The sequence below is a fragment of the Camelus bactrianus genome, chromosome 16, assembly GCF_048773025.1.
Source record: "Camelus bactrianus isolate YW-2024 breed Bactrian camel chromosome 16, ASM4877302v1, whole genome shotgun sequence".
In the NCBI taxonomy this organism is placed as follows: Eukaryota; Metazoa; Chordata; class Mammalia; order Artiodactyla; family Camelidae; genus Camelus; species Camelus bactrianus.
Window position 1 is genome coordinate 41,183,986 of NC_133554.1, and position 16,308 is coordinate 41,200,293.

General features: G+C 44.4%; 2 protein-coding genes across 3 annotated transcripts in view; both read right to left on the minus strand.

Annotated features, from left to right (window-relative positions):
* The window catches only part of PRPF8 (pre-mRNA processing factor 8), a 29,331-nt gene extending 28,195 nt beyond the window's left edge, over positions 1-1,136 (minus strand). The window contains exons 1-3 of one of the 2 annotated variants that reach the window (XM_010958200.3): positions 986-1,136; positions 674-784; positions 4-172 (exon numbers count right to left, since the gene is read on the minus strand). In XM_010958200.3, the coding sequence (XP_010956502.1) occupies positions 4-172; positions 674-773 (269 nt within the window). In that variant the 5' untranslated portion in view covers positions 774-784; positions 986-1,136. The remainder of the gene's footprint in view (positions 1-3; positions 173-673; positions 785-985) is intronic. The other variant, XM_074343226.1, reaches the window with a different exon arrangement.
* An 8,742-nt stretch (positions 1,137-9,878) lies between these two features.
* Positions 9,879-15,720, minus strand: TLCD2 (TLC domain containing 2). The gene is made up of 4 exons (XM_010958199.3): positions 15,008-15,720; positions 14,696-14,778; positions 14,394-14,476; positions 9,879-13,827 (listed from the first exon to the last, which is right to left on the minus strand). The coding sequence occupies exons 1-4, from the start codon at positions 15,181-15,183 to the stop codon at positions 13,375-13,377; spliced, it is 795 nt and encodes a 264-aa protein (XP_010956501.1). The 5' UTR covers positions 15,184-15,720; the 3' UTR covers positions 9,879-13,374.
* Positions 15,721-16,308: the final 588 nt, after the last annotated feature.

A 16,308-nucleotide genomic window follows, 5' to 3' on the forward strand; every position in this document is an offset into this window, starting at 1 on the left:
TACCCCAGGTAGACCCTTTTGTCGTGGCGAAACTTCCTGTTGGTCATGTCTCCATGGTCTCGAATGATCTTCCTGACATGTTCTGGAGGCATGTCTTCTTTCTGAGCGTCCACAAACCCAAACTTCCGCTTTTCCGCATAACGCTTGGCCTGCAACTGCTGCCATTTTCGGGCTACAAGGACACCTCAGTTTAAAGGACTGCACACCTTTAGCCTAATCACCCTCACCTCTTGCCCTAGGGTAAACTCCTGTCAGGATGTATGACAGAGGGCGGGCATCCAGTGGGAGCAGCACCTAACAATTCTCCTGTCGAGTCGCTCTGCTTTATTATTTTTCTTCTTCCCATTTATCATCGCCTGGCATTTTTGTTACAACATTTTAAAGTTTTCTTTTTACTGTCTTCCTCATTGCAATTCAAACCCTGTAAGGGCAGAGGTTTTTGTCTGCACTGCTATAGTATCCCCATTGTTTGGATTAGTGTCTGCAAATGACACAGACTTTTATTTTTTATGTAGACGGTTTTAAAGACTTAATTAGGTGAAAAAATAAATGAGAGCTACTAAGGGTACTAAGACCTAATGTTTTGACACTTGCCAAACGGGGAAAGTGTTCAAACCCTCTGCGCGCACGCGTACACCCGCCCCCAGGCGCCGCTCCCGCACGCTTTCTTAACCTTTCTCCTGCAGCTTCTCCTCCGACATGTAGTCTGGCAGCGGGGCTAAAGGGCCGGGCACCGGGTTACCCGGCCCTCGGTAAGGAAATACTCCGGCCATGCCCGGAGAATCTGAGGAGCGACGGAAGAAAAAAATTAACGACGAACAGGGCCAGGGCCTGGGCCCGCAAGAGTCGCAGCAGGAACACGTCGAGACACCCGGCCTGCAGTCCCGCCTGGCTCAGAGTGCGCCCAGCCCCGCCCGATCCCTCCGGCCGCTCAATCCGGACCCCTGTGCCTCCCGCTGCCCGGCCCTTAAAGCACGGCACGCACCCCCAAACCCCTCACACAGACGGCCGCTTTCTCGCGACGCAATGGCGGCAAGCCTACGTCCGCTCCGCGTTCCCAGAGCCAGGAAGTGCGCCACCCGGGTTCAGCAGTTGACCCAATAGTTGCTGATGTGTTCGGACGGGTCAGAGAGATTACCAATCAGAGTTACAATTTGGGCTAGAGGGGGCGGGTCCACAGACGGAAGTATTTGTAAGCTAGAGGGTGTGGTCGGAGCAGGCGCAAGCCCCGCCTCCCACGTTTCTGAAACGGTTTCTGTGGCCTCCAGCAGCTACTGGCGTTGGGCCGCTAAAAACCCACGCTTCCAAAGTTACAATAAATTTGTCAAAATTTACACGTTATTCTGTGTCTGGTGCCATAAATGTAGACTTGAGGTGCAGTACCAGCTCCGAGACATTCAGTCTTTTGTTCATGGCATTCATTCATTCTTTCAACCATCATTTATTGAGTGCCCACTATTTTATCAGAGATTGGGAATACGCGGGGGCATGTACGGAGAAATCAACCTCCCGGAGCTCACAGGGTAGCCAGGAGATAAACAAGAAGGAAAGGCTCTCACAATGCGGTGTGATGGGATTTCTGGGGCAGGGAATTAAACTCTGTCTAAGAAATAAAGGAAGAGTTAGTTAATGAACCTATAAAAATAAAAGAGGCCTTGGAAAATGACACTGCCCAGTATTTTTCCCCCTCCCTCTCCATTCCTCTTTTCTCTCTCTGGCAATAATTACCCTACTGAGTGTATAATAGACACCATGTAAATGCTTCTTGACTCCCTCTGGCTGTGTTTCATCTTGCTGCCTGAATTGCACTCTATCTCCTGCCTTCCTTGTTTGATTTTTCATCCCTCTTGCTCCATTTTTTGGTAACAATTTTGAATCTGAATTAACAGATAAGTTTGTTTGAACTCACACCAAGTTTATTGTGGAGAATGAGGAGGAATTGTAACCCATGCGGCCTCTCCATCTGGTTGGGAATTTAGGACTCAAAAGGGAATATGATAAAAAAAAAAAAAAGCAAAGGAGAGTCCAGACAAACGCTGGCTGATGTGGAGGTTCATATAGTTCAAAGAAGAGAGACGAGCATTTTTAAAGATATGATGGAGATGGGTGGATATGAAGGATTTGATGAGGTAAACAAAGAGGAAGGAAAAAGGAATCCCAGGTGATGGTAACTGCTAGAGTTAGAGTTTAGAAACGGGAACAAACATGGCATGTTCTGAAAACAACCAGCCAATCAACCTGGCTACAGGAGAAAGTCCAGCATCATCTTTATTAGGTTTATCATCCTCATTGTAGTGAAGTTCTTACCACTTGTAAAAGGTTCACTATGTGCTGGGCGTTATTCTAAACCCTGGTACAATTCTCATATTGTCTGCTTTCGTTAATAGTATTATGCCAATGTCAATTTCCTTGTTTTGATTGTCCTACTAGTGTTATGTAAGACGTTCTCAAGTGGGTGAAGGGTGCACAGGGACTCTCTGTACTATTTTCTAAGCAGCATTATTGAGAAGTGATTTGCATTCCATAAAGATCACCTGTTTAAAGTATACAATCCAATGATTTTTAGTGTATTTACAGAGTTGTGCAATTATCATGACTATCTAGTTCCAGAACATTCTTATCATCCCCAAAAGAAACCTTGTGCCCATTAGCACTCACTCTCCATTTCCTCCCACCTCCTACTCCTCAGCCCTAGGTAACTACTATTCTATTTTGTGTCTCTATAGATTTGCCTGATCTGGATATTTCATATAAATGGTATCATATAATAGTGACTTTTGTCACTTTGGAACTGGCTTCTTTTACTTAGCATATTTTTGAGGTTCATCCTTGCTGTAGTACATATGTATTTCCTTTGGAGAATTGTCTTTTCAGACCCTTTGCCCATTTTAAAATTGGGTTTTCTTAACGAACTTAAATATAAAACAGAAACAGACTCACAGACATAGAATACAAACTTGTGGTTGCCAAGGGGAAAGGGGGTGGGAAGGGACAGACTGGGAGATAGAGATTTGTAGATACTGACAGGTATATATAGAATAGATAAACAAGTTTATACTGTATAGCACAGGAGAATATATATAGTATCTTGTGGTAGCTCATGGTGAAAAAGAATATGAAAATGAATATATATATGTTCATGTATGACTGAAAAATTTTGCTGTACATCAGAAATTGACACAACATTGTAAACTGACTATAACTCAATAAAATTAAAAAATAAAATAAAATTGTGTTGTCTTTTGGGGGAGGGAGGTTATAGTTCAATGGTAGAGTGTGTGCTTAGCACGCACAACGTCCTGCGTTGAATCCCCAGTATCTCCATTAAAAAAATTTTTAAAGCTAATTACCTCCTCCCCGAAGTATAGATAAATAAATTTGAGCTGTCTTTTTATTATTGAGTTGTAGGAGTTCTTTATATAGTCTAGACACAAGTTCCCTGTCATACATATGATAGGTAAAAATTTTCTCCCATTCTTTGGATTATCTTTTTACTTTCTTGATGATATTCTTTGAAGTACAAAAGTTTTAAATTTGTCTAATGTCCGACTAATCAAATATTCTCTTCTACTGCTTACGATTTTGGTGTCAAACCTTAGAATTCATTGCCCAATCCAAGCAACAAAGATGTACTCCTGTTTTCTTCTGAGTTTTATAGTTTTAGGTCTTACCTGTAGGTCTATAACATTGCATTCATTTTTGTGTGTGGTGTCAGATAGGGGTTCAATTTCATTCTTTTGCATGTGGATATCCAGTTGTCCCAGCACCATTTGTTAAGCACCATTTGTCAAAGATCAACTGACCATTTGTTTTTTCTGGACTCTCAGTTCTGTCCCATTGATCTATATGCTTATCTTTAGGCTGTCTGTACTACTTTTGCAACTTCCATGTGAGCTTAAAAAGTATTTCAAAATAAAAAGTTAATAAATAAATACGCTAATTTAACCCTCAAAACAACCTTACAAAATAGGTATTTTTATCCCCATTTTACTATCCCCATGAGAAAACCAGACTCGGAAAGGTTGAGTAACCTGCCTTGGGGCACAAGATTAATTGCATAAACTATGTGTCAGTTTCTCTCCAACTTTATATACATTAGTTTATTTAATTGTCACAATAATTCAGTGAGGTGTTATTATTTAGCCTCATTTTATAGACGAAGAAACTGAAGCTCAGAGAAGCTGAACCACTTGCTCAAGACCCCACAGACAGCAAATCACAGAGACAGTAAATATTGGTTCTGGAGCTCAGGTTCTTAACTATAGATCTATGTTATTTTCTGTGTTCCTGCTAAGAAGCATAGGTGATGTGGATGAGAAAATTTGGGCCAAAATTTGGTCTTGGATTCCAACCAGAGTTTTGACTTTTTGCCAAAAATTTGACCTCTCTGATGACTTCCAAGCTTTTTCTTTTCAAAACTCTTTTCCCGTTTCTAAACTCTAACTCTAGAACTCTGGAACTAGATAGTGATGATAATTGCACAAGTGGAAAACACTTGTGCAAATGAAATAATTTACAAATGAAGAAACTCAGGTTTAAAGAATTAAGAACTCTTCTGTCTCTTTTTAAATTTATATCTTTTGGAGGGGGGATAAATTGGGTTTATTTATTAGTATTCTTTTTTAATGGAGGTACTGGGGATTGAACCCAGGACTTTGTACATGCTAAACATGCACTCTACCACTGAGCTATACCCTCCCCTCAAGAATTTCTCTTAAGGTGTCTTAAATGGTCAAACATAGTCTGTCTGAGTTAGTCTGATAAAGCTCAGTTGAGTCAGAAAGTGACTAAGCCAGAAAGAGATATAAAGAGCAAATGCTAGCTGCCATCAACATGGACCATTCATTGCAGCCAAATCAGTCTCCTCATTGTTTGAGGAGTTTAAAACTGGACTTGCAGGTGACTGTGGGTCATACAGAAGAAGGAGTCCTCCAGCTAGAAATACACAAGTGGCAGTCTAGGAACTCAGGTGAGAGGTTGGACCATCAGACCATCAGACCAAAGCCATGAGAAAGAGTCAGTTCACAGAAGAAAGAGTACCAGAAAAGCAGATGAGGAAGGCTGGAGACATACATGGTCTGGAACAGGAGGCGGCCAGGAAAAGCCAGGGAAGGAATGCCTGGAAACACTGGCAGAGGTCCACAGGAAGGAAGAGCTTCAAGAAAAAGAGGCCCTCTGCCATGTTAGATGATACAAGAGGTAGAAGAAGACTGAGAAAGGATGCAAGCTTGACAAGAAAGAATTCTCTGACCTAGAAGAGCAGTTTCAGAAAGATCATAGGAGAGGGAGACTCCTGGTTGCCAAGGAGATTCATGAAACAATGGAGGCAATAAGAATTGACCGTTCATTTGAAAATTCAGGCGTAAATGAGAGATAAGAATTTGCACTGGAGCAAAAGGTTAAGAGAAGTTGAGATGAGAAGGAAGGTCGATTAGAATCATGGAATTGGCAGGGACATCAGAAATTATCTTGTCCAAACTCCTATTCAGTGCAGGAAGTCTTTCCAAAGCGTATACACCCTTTACGATTTCCTTCTACAAAGGTTTAATATGTACCTCCAGGTGCTGGCCTCGCCAGGGAGCCTGGATATCAGGAGAGTTCACCAGACCAAGACTATGCCTGCTGGGAGCTTGCATTCTAGATGGGGAGATGGACATTAAATAGCAAGTTATACAATTAATGTTTTTAGTTCTAGTTTTTACAAAATTACACAGTCTCAGAATTTGTTGCAAAGATTTGTTACAAAGAATAATCACCTGTGCTCCATTTCCCTCTTCCTGAAAGAAGCCACTTTTACCAACTTCAGCTGATTATTTTGGCATCTATTTCCATATTGCCAAGTAATAAGCTTGTATTGCTACAATTTTTTTACATCTAAAAAAAAACTTTTTTCTTTTTATTGTCATTTTGTATTGCTACTTGACTTTTTATTTTAAAGCATTATCTACTCACTTTCCACCATAGATAATGGAGACCCAGTTCTCCCCTTAGCCTCTCATATGCATGTACACCCTTCAAATGACCCTGTTATCCTAATACAATTATATTATAATTTTGGTGAGATTAATAATTAGTGTTTACATAATTGTGCATGCAATAATTTTGGCTAGCCCTTATATAGCATTTACTCTGTGTCAGGCACTTGTCTAAGCTCATTACACATATTAATTCATTTACTTCTCACCATAATCCTATTATTGTCCTTCCATTACACAGATGAGGGTACTGGGGCACAGAGAGGTCGAGTTACTTGCCCAAGACACATAGCTCACAAGTGGCAAGTCTGGAATTTAAATTCAAATAGTCTGGCTCTAGAATCCATGACCTAGTGTACCCTCCCCAGCTTTCTTTGAAGGACACAGCAGTATTGGACTGAGTGCCCAGCTTCTGAGATGCTTATTTATTTATTTACCTTCAGATATAGCCCCACCACCTGGGCAGACATCTCCCCCTTGCTAAGGATCCCAGCTACAGGGCGGGAACCTACACCTCCCCTCATCCTTCCCCCTAAGTTATTATCTCTCTCACCTCCCCTGTTGAGCACACTCACCTCCAGTTGTCGCCCACCTACCATCGGTAGTTTATATGAAATTAAAGTGTAAAAACACCCAACCACATACAAAAACTTTATTATGCCTCTCTATACAAATGGTACCCACATACCTGCAGCTCACTCAAGTAGTAAACAATGATTACATTTCCTTTCCTAAGCAACTCTTTGTTTTGTGTACAGTTAATAGCTGCACCTGCTTAATTTTCTATGGACTCTTTGCCAATTACTCAGGCTCTTCATTAGTTTTTAAATCATTTAAAATATTCAGACATATAAGGTAGTCTGTCAGTTTTACCTTCCACCCCAAAAGTCTTTCTCCGAGCTTCATGACCTGCTGTAGAATATCCCAGTTTCCTTCTCTGCTTCTTGTTCAGCTGTTTTCCTAGGATCCCCTTTCACCACCATTGACCTGGGGAGCTCCTTTCCCCTCTTCTATATTGGATCTCCTGTTTTCTGCAAATGGGTCTTCCTCTTTCTTTGTTGATTCCCTCATTTTAGTGGAGTGTATCTTTTAGTAGCTTTCTGAGAAAGGTTCATCTAAGATACATTTTTTTTTAGACTTTGCATGTCTGGTGATACCTTTATTCAGCCCTCACACTTGGTTTGTTTGGCTGGGTATCAAATTCTAGTTTTAAATACCTTGCCTTCAAATTTTTGGTGACATAGCTCCATTGCCCTTCAGTGCCTGGCACATAGTAGGACCTTTATGAATACTTGCTGAATTATTACTAGGGTGTACCAGTAATAGTTGGAGCCACAACATAGCACATCTTCCTGCATCGTAAAACTGACAGTTTCACCTGATATTTTGTAAAAATTTTTTAAATAAAATATTGCAAATTTTAAGTTATTTCAAATGTTATTTTATACTAAAGAGATAGAAGATGTGGAAGCAGAATGCAAAGTTCACATGAATTTATAAAATTCAATATATGTCAAGGAAATGGTGCTGCAGTTGCCCTGGGCTCGGTCCCTTCTTTCTCTGCCCCCACTTCCTCCATCTCTAGATCCCCTCACTCTCGCTTGCTGTCAGGGTGGAAATATTTAGATTCTAGGAAGAGCTGGGGTTAGGGAAGGAGGGGCAGGAGCTTGAAGAAAAGGATGTTTGGCCAAGCTGCTGAGGGGAGTGGGTGAAGAGCTGACTAGCAGAGTTGTTTCAGGGCCAGCACTGCAGCAGGAATCTGTGGCATCCCCGTTCCTGGGCTTCTCTGTTCCCTAGTGGTGCCCTGACCTGGGATCCAGGGCAGAGAGAGCCTCTGTGCCAGTCTCTCAGCCCCGGGGATTAGCAGTGCCAACCAGTGAAGTTCAAGGAGGTGAGGAGTCCTTTCAAGGCCAACGGCAGGCAGGCCAGAGTGAGGGGGCAAAGTTTAACCCAAAGAAATCATTTACTCTCTCTGGAATGTCAGATAGTACCCCAGAGATTGTTTTCCTGGTGTGGGGGGGCTGGGTGGTGGTAGGTGGGAAGAGCCTTTGCAGGACCCCTCATTTCTCACTACAAGAATGAACTCCCATTCTCCTACTCCAAAAGTCCACATGGCTTGCATTTTTATCTCAGTTGAAAGAGCTCACTCAGTCTGAGAATCACTTCCGTGTCTGGTTCCTGCGGAAGATGTGGCAAGTAAAGATTTGTCGCCGGTCCCCACCCCTACCCCCCCAGCTTAGAGGAAGGGAAACAATGTGCTCTCAATGCTAAGTGGTATTCACGTCTGCTGAGGAAAGCTGGCACCTCTGCCCCGCATAGTTACTGCATTCCTAAAAAGTGCAGAAGTCAATACTTGGTGAGTAGAAACCTGGCTTTCAAACTGAAAAAGTATCCTGACATAAATACCACCTCAGAGCCAATTTATCTGATCTGATTGATCTTCAGTTGTCAGCTGTCTATCTTGAAGTTTCTCCATTCTTCAGTCTTCCTATAAAGAAAAGAGGCAAAATAGTGTACAAGGAGGATCCCTGGATTCTATTTCTGGCTGTGCCACAAACTAGCTGGGTGTGCTTGGATAAGTTGCTTAACTATTCTAGGTCTTAATTTTCTGCAAAATGAAATGATAAGACTGTATGATCTTGAAGGTGATGTATTAATAAAGACTCACTGTTACAAGTGAGAAAAAAATCAACTATTACTCACAAGCAAATCTGGAAGTTTTTTTGATTGTGTAACTGAATAGTCCAGGGGAAGTTCTCGCTTCAGGCTGAGTTTGATCCAGAAATTTAAACGATGCTAGAAATCTCCATCTTTTGAAACCTCTTTTTCTGTCTTGGCTTCATGCTCAGGGAAACTCTCTTACCTCAACCTACTGGCTTAACAATGTTAGCACACAGTGCATCTCAGCCAAAAGTTTTAGCAGAAGTCAAGGTATGGAGACTCATAGGCTCTGCTAACGTCATGAGCTAATTTCAGAGAAAGAGGATCTGGTGTTCTGATTAGCTAGTAGGCCTGGGTCACATGCCCATTGACGGGGGAGTGAGAGAGGAGTGATTCTCAAAAGTAAATCCCTGAACTGCTAGGCAGGTAAGAATAACAGACAATGACCACAGGTGGTATAATATAAAACAAATATATGGGCTTGAGTTCAGGCTCTGTCACTAACTACCTAGGTGATCTTGAGTAAATTACCTTGGTTTTCTCATCTAAAAAATAGGATGAGTCTGTATTGTGCAGGATTAAAAGGGATAAAATATAAAAGGTGCCTCACAGTAGAAGTGAAACACATGTTCAGCCTAGAATGCTATGACTTTAAGTTAATGATTCTAAACACTTTGATACAGGAGCAGCTCTTTAAAGAATAACTTCCCTTGTGCAATCTCCTGCAGATTGAGGGCTCCTAATTCTCACCTGGAAAAAAATCCAGATTTCACATACAAAAAACTTTGACAACTCAGTTATGGAGATTTCTGTTTAATTTTCTTGTTAACTCAAGATTAATTTAGCTAAAAGATTCTTTTGGTTTCAACCCTTGGCATTTGATAATTATTTTAAATTGTCTGAATCCATTCTCTTGCTCTAAGTCCATTCTACTGAATAAATTGGGTTTGCTTTTTGATAGTAGAGGATCTTAGAACACTCTAAGACTCCATAGGTCAAAAAGTTTGTGCCAGCTGTCTGTCCTTGGATTAGCCTGCCTCCCGTTCTTGGAGGTGCACTTTCCCTTTGCTAATAAATCCTTTAAAATCTTTTGCTACCAAAAAAAAAAAAAAAAAAGTTTGTGCCAAGAGATCTTCTCACAGCAAAGCTTCCTTCCAAAATCCAGCATTGCATTATAAATCAGGACACCACTGCAGCCAAGAAAAATAACTCAAAGTAACCACACTCATCAAAAACTGATGCTATGATTTGCATAGCAATTTATTAATTTTTGATCAGGATAGAGTTTGGTGATTATAAAATATCAATGTCTCCCATCCAGGAAAGCCCCTCCCCTGTGCCAGAAGACAAAGAATTCATCAACCAGTAGCTTGGTAGGCATGGAGTCAGTCTTGAGGACCACTTCAATGGGCCATGGTGAGGTCTGACAGAGCAACGCCAGGGTGATTCAACTCATTGGCATCTGCCATCCTCTGCATTTCTGAGCTGCTCTTTTCTAGGCTCTCAGTTGACCATGCCTCTGATTCTCATCATCTATATCTGTTTCACAGCACCTATAACTGGTCCAGTTGATGTGATGTCCACTTCCTCAACCATAATCATAATCCGGTCCTGCCTTTCTGAAGTTTCACTGGGTCCCTGTGACGGAAATTTCTATATGATCCCAACTTCTTCAAGTGTCCACTTATGTCCTACCCCGACACGTACCTAATCACTACCTGAATGGTTTTTACTAGTTAACCCATAGAAATAGCCATATGTCCCTAATGGTCAAGTTCTTGGGCACCCTTCATAGATATTACCAAGTTTTCTCAAGTGGGGAACTCACTCAGACCATGAATTCATAGCACAAGTAAGTTTGTAGGGCTTAGAATGAACCAACGTTGACAACAACACACAATTTGGGAACAGATTCCTCCCATGAGTTTGTCACATCTTTTTTTTTTTTTTTTTTTGAAAGCTCAAGACAGTATTCTTGTTAACCAACGCATTTGGTTAAAATAGCAAATTGAGATTTGAAGATATTACTTCTATTAAGGACAAACTCTCAGACAGCATTCTGCTTTGTTTCTCTAACTTAGCTTCTATACCATTGCCTCTCCAGTTTTAGACTGATTACATTTAAACCCTCTTCTTATTTTCTGCCTGTGTTTCACTTCCAACTGTCACAGTTTCTCTTCATTCTTTTTTTTTAATTTTTAAAAATTGGTTTGTCCATCCATTCTATTTTTTAAATTTTTATTTATTATTTTTCATCTTTTTTTGGGGGGGTGTAATTAGGTTCTTCATTTATTTTTAATGGAGGTTCTGGGGGTTGAACCCAGGACCTCAGGCATCCTAGGCATGCACTCTACCACTGAGCTATACCCTTGCCCCCTCTCCTCATTCTTTATTTTTTAAAATTTTACTTTAATCTATTTTTATTGGTGGGGGAAGGTAATTAGGTTTACTTATTTATTTACTTTTAAAGGAGGTCCTGGGGATTGAACCCAGGACTTTTTGTATGCTTAGCATGTGCTCTATCACTTGAGCTACACCCTCCCCCCTCCTCATTCTTTTTTCCTCATTTTTCCTGCTTTGTGTCTTGGTTTTAACGACTCTCTGATGGGGATATCCCACAATGCCTCTCTCTCATTCCCCCCCAGCTCTATGGTGGTTTGTCCTCTCTCCATCTCTGTGTTCCTGTCTTCTCCCTGTTCCTTCCTCTGGATGTTGATTTCATCGTTCTGCCCTTCCCCCTACCCCTTTGTTTCTCTCTGTGATTCTCTTCAGTCCCTTATTCTTCTGTGTCAATTCACATCCCTGATTCTTACTTCTCATCTTCCTACCAGTCTCTGACTCTCAGTTCCTGTCAGCCCCTGCCTCTGTGTTTCGCACTGAGACCGTTTGTCCTTTGTCTTTCTGCCTCCAACTCAACATATTGTCTGCTTCTTCTGTCAATGAATCTTTCTATTGACTGCCTCTCCTCCACCTTCTGTCCTTCTGCTTCTCAGCTCCCCTGACTAATCCCCCTTGTCTCTATTTCCTCTCTCTCTCCTCTGGCTCTGCTAATCTATCAGCCACTATTACCTCTGTCTCTCTCTCGAGTCTGGTGGTTCCTCCTAGTCATTCACTCACACGCTTCCACTGTCTAGACCGTCTATACCTGTCACCTTTGGAGTCCCTTCCTGTCAGCCTCTATTTCTATTTTTCTTGTCCTCCATGTTTATGACCATTTAGCCAATTCTAGATGATTTTTGTTCTTCTCAGCGTTGATAGCAGATTTTCCTGATATTTCTGCCCAGGATTCTGTCTTGCCCTCCATCTTTCTTCATCTATGTCTCTTCTATGCAACAAATCTTTCTTTCTATCTGTCCTTCAACCTATATGTCTGCATCTCTCATTCCTTTTGTCTTTCTCTAGCTCAGCTTTTTTTTTAATTTTATCTTTTTTTATTTTCAATTTTTGTTGGGAGGAGGTTTATTTATTTATTTTTTACTTAATGGAGATACTGGGGATTGAACCCAGGACCTCATGCATGCTAGGCATGCACTCTACCACTGAACTATACCCTCCTCCCCCTCTAGCTCAGCTTTTTGACAGGATTTTTTGCTTTCATCTTCCTGTCTTTTGCTTTTGCTCAGGTATCTTTTCTGCGGATGATTAAAGGTTACTGATTTCTGTCCATTGTTTAATAGAATAGCAGCCTTAATCTGTTTACACTTCCCATAATCTGGAAGTTCTGCCTGAAGAAGGAAGGGGTCTTGTGTGACACACACACAACACACACACACACACACACACACACACACACACACACACACAAACAATAGAAGCAGCAGAGGAGAAAGGGGAACTTGCAACAAATCCCAGAAGAGAGTCAAATATTCCTTAATTCCTCTGCAGCCAAGTGGAAGCCTTCCTTCATCTGCTTCTGCCTCTACCTTCATTCTTCCATTAATGTCTGGGTCTGGGAAGACCCTACTCCAGGCACCCAGATTGGGTGGTTGAGTTCCTGCTATGGCTCTGGACTTCATTACAGTTCTGAGAAAACAGACCTAGCCCTGTGCTCATTCCTCTAAGAATCTGTATTTCCTTTGAAAACATCAGAAGACACTAAAAACATTTAAAGGGAAGATGTTGCACACAGTAGGACTAGGGTTAAGTACAAACAGAATAGTATGGCTTTGAGAACCAAAAATATCACCAGCAATTGTTGTGGTCCGATTTCCTCTGTCTCTTGGCAACTGTTATGTCCATCCCTACTAGCTATACATAGAACCTGCTGTGCCCTCCGCCAACTGCCAAAATTTGGTTATAGGTGAGGTCGCTCTTCCCTCTGGTCCCACCCCTTCCTTACCAGAGCTCTTTGATCCTAGTGACTTCATCTTTCCTCATCTGTTCCTGTGCTAAAGCAAAGAGTTTCTGTTCCAACTGGCAGTTTCATCAGCTTCCTGCCTCCTACCACCCTTTATTGGTAGCACAGGCTTTAACCTCTTAAGTTAGTGTGCTGGAAAGGGCGGTCATCTGGTGATGGGATTCTGTTAACAATAGCCCAAGTTCCCAACCATCCATGAATATTAGTTCTTCTCAGATCCTAGGAATGGGGGAGGGATTGAGTTACCTGGAAGAGGAACTGAGATAACTGAAGATCTGGCCCAGTTCTTACCCCTGGGAGACTGTGCACTGAAGACAACCATCTCCTTGTCCTGGTCCTACCTCCCACAGGGCTGGCAGAAGAGGAGCCTGAGGCTCCTCTTCAGTCTCTCAGGCTGAGAGTGGAATCAACCCTGGTGACAGGCTCACCATCACAACATGTCCTGGTGCCCCTGGTTTCCTTGTGTCCAGGGATGGGTGGGTGGGGCCGAGATCGCAGGACATCACTGACTAGGATGCGGACACCCAGTGTGATGCTCATGGCACCCACAGTCACCAGTCCAGTTCCACCAAGGATGACCAGAGCAAGAGGCACCTGATGGTGTTGCCGGATTAGCCACAGACTCATCCACCCCAGTGGTACCAGGCGGAAGACAGCTAGGGTAGCCAGAGTGGCCCAGCTAGTCACGCTGAAGGCCAGGGATGGGGCCTGGTGAGAAAGCAGCAGCAGCTTTCGTAGGTGCAGGCAGGTGGAGTTCAGCTCCAGGAGCAAAGACACCACAGAGAAGCCCACGTAGTGGCCAGACAGAATGGCAGTGCTGAGGCAGCTCACTACCTGGAGAGCCGAGGTCAGAGGTCAGAGGACCTTCCATGACTTACCTTCCATCATGTCCCAATATCTCAGTCCTTGACAGGGGCTCCTAAGGATTTTGTGGCCCCCCCCCCCCCCAAACCCAACCTTCAGGCTTACCCTTAATAGTAGGGGCCTGAATGACCTTGAAACAATCCTTCCATAGAACTGAAACTGCTTTGGCCAGGAGGCTTTCTGCCCTGGAGCTGCAGCAACTGTGTGGAACCCCCTCGAACTTCTATTCCTGTGTTTTCACTCCCCATCCCCAGTCTCTATACTGGGGTTCCACCTCTCAGAAAAGCTCCATAGTCAACATTTCTGCAATCGGTTGGACAACTGTGGGAATCCAATCTCTTTAGGCAGTGTTCAGACTCCCAGCTGTGGCCAGCAGTCAGTCCTCTCCCCCCAAATTCAGCCCAAGGTTGGGAAGACAATGCACCAGCTAGGGTCAGAAACTCTCTGGGAAGTCATAGGACAGAAAGCTGATGAGAGATTGGGGACCCCAGGCTGGGGATGCCTCCTTTCATGTCTTGCCTCTCCCCAAGTCTCACCACCAAATGGTGACAGAGAAGTTCCCAGGCCTGACCCAATGTCTGGTTCCACAGCATGTCTGCTCCATCAGCCAGGAAATAACCTGTGGGCAAGGAGGGGAGGGTGGTGTTAGACTTTGCCCAAACCAGTTTACAGTCTGGAGAGGAATCTCCATCTCCTTTCCTTAGCTCTCTAGTTTCCTTCGGCAAGGCTGTCAGAAACATTTAACCCCTGCAGGGACCGGAAGGGGAAGGAGACCTGGAATTACCGTTGGAAGGTTACCCCTCACCCCAAATCGGTCCAGCCTTCCCTTCAGACTCACCCACAGATACAGCCACCAGCGCCAGGGCCCAGGGTGGGTGGCCATGAATCGGGTCCGCGGCCATCTGAGGGTACAGTGACAGCCTGGAGGAGACGAGGGAGCCACAGTCAGCGTCTGAGCAGACCCGGATTCCGTTCTTCCGCTGTGGACTGATCCACACCGCCCACCTATGAACATCCCCACCCTAGTCTCAAGACTCTTAAGATCTCATATTGATTGTAAAGGTGCCCGCCGGGTGTTCTAATCTCAGCCTTCCACTCCACTCCCTCATCCTCACCATGGTGCCCCCAAACCTTTATCTAAATCCCGCACCCGAGCAGCGCCCCGGCCCCCGTCAGCAGGCTGTGCACCAGGGAGACACAGATGTTCCGCCACTTCCAACGGTCCTGGGCAGCAGATCCCGGCGTGGGCAGCAACTGTAACCCCCAGTGCAGCCCCCGGAAGGCGGCGAAGGAGGCACCGGTCACGAGGAGCCCGGAGGGCTCCATGTCCTGGCGGGAGGGCTAGGTCCTGATGGGTCCCTGGGGCCCCTGAGCTCTCAGCCAACGCCCCCTGCGGGGACTGTGAACCGGCTTCCGGCCAAGGCTGGGTCCCTGGGCTCTCCCGCCCGCCCCGCCTTTGGAATCGGCTTTAACTTTTCCAGGGCTCGTCCACGCCCCCAGCCCTCGGCTGGGCGGTGATTGGAGCAGCGGTGGGGCCACCGCCCCTGGAGCCACAGCAACCGATCGCGACCCGCCCTAGCGGGCGATGGCGGGTAGAGGGCTCCCGGGGATCAAGACTGCAGCGGAGCTCATGGGGGCTTTCTGGGATGTCGATAGGGGTCTTCCCCAACCTCTTGTGTCCCGAACTTCTCGCAAATCCAGAAATGGGTCGCAAATCTCAGCTGACACTCCCAGAGTCCCAGCCCCATTAACTTTCACCGCCTCTGCCTGCTCTAACCTCTCACCTGCTGGTCCTCCTACCCACCCTATCTACCCACGCAGCCCTGAACTTAAGAGGCCAGAGCAAACCCACTCCCAATTGCTTAAACCTCCCGGCCGCTCTGCTCCGCACCCCACCCTCGTCTCAGGAGGAGGAGCACCTCGCTTCCTTGGAGCTACCGCTTCCCGAAGTTTCCAGACCTTTAACACATCCTGGCAACCCTATAACTCCAGGAGTCCTGTCCTTTCACTTAGTAACTCTCATAGGGAACAACAGCTCCCATTTTGGAGAAGAGATCCACTGGGAATTCCTCCCCTAACCTCTTTCGGGGGCCCTACAGAGAAGCCTTATTATTAGGAAGGGGAGGCAAAAGGGAACCATTCAGTCCTATAGTCTTGAAAAGCACCTCTCCCCCAGGGCTTGGTATCTGTGTGTGGGGATGAGACTATTTCTACCAATCTGGGAGGCAAGGAAGGTCACACAGGGTCACCTCAAGATTGGGGCAGAAGCAAAGAGAAAAACAAAGACTCATCTTGCTTTCAGCAACAGCACTGTTAGGATTCTAGAATCTTTCATCCTTGGAGGAGGAAGATTTTCTTCTCCCGAAGAGTAACAGGTTTTCAGTGTTTTCCTTCTGTCTTTCTCCACTCCACACCTCTTTAGAGGTCACCAATTCAGAGAGGAGCTGTTGC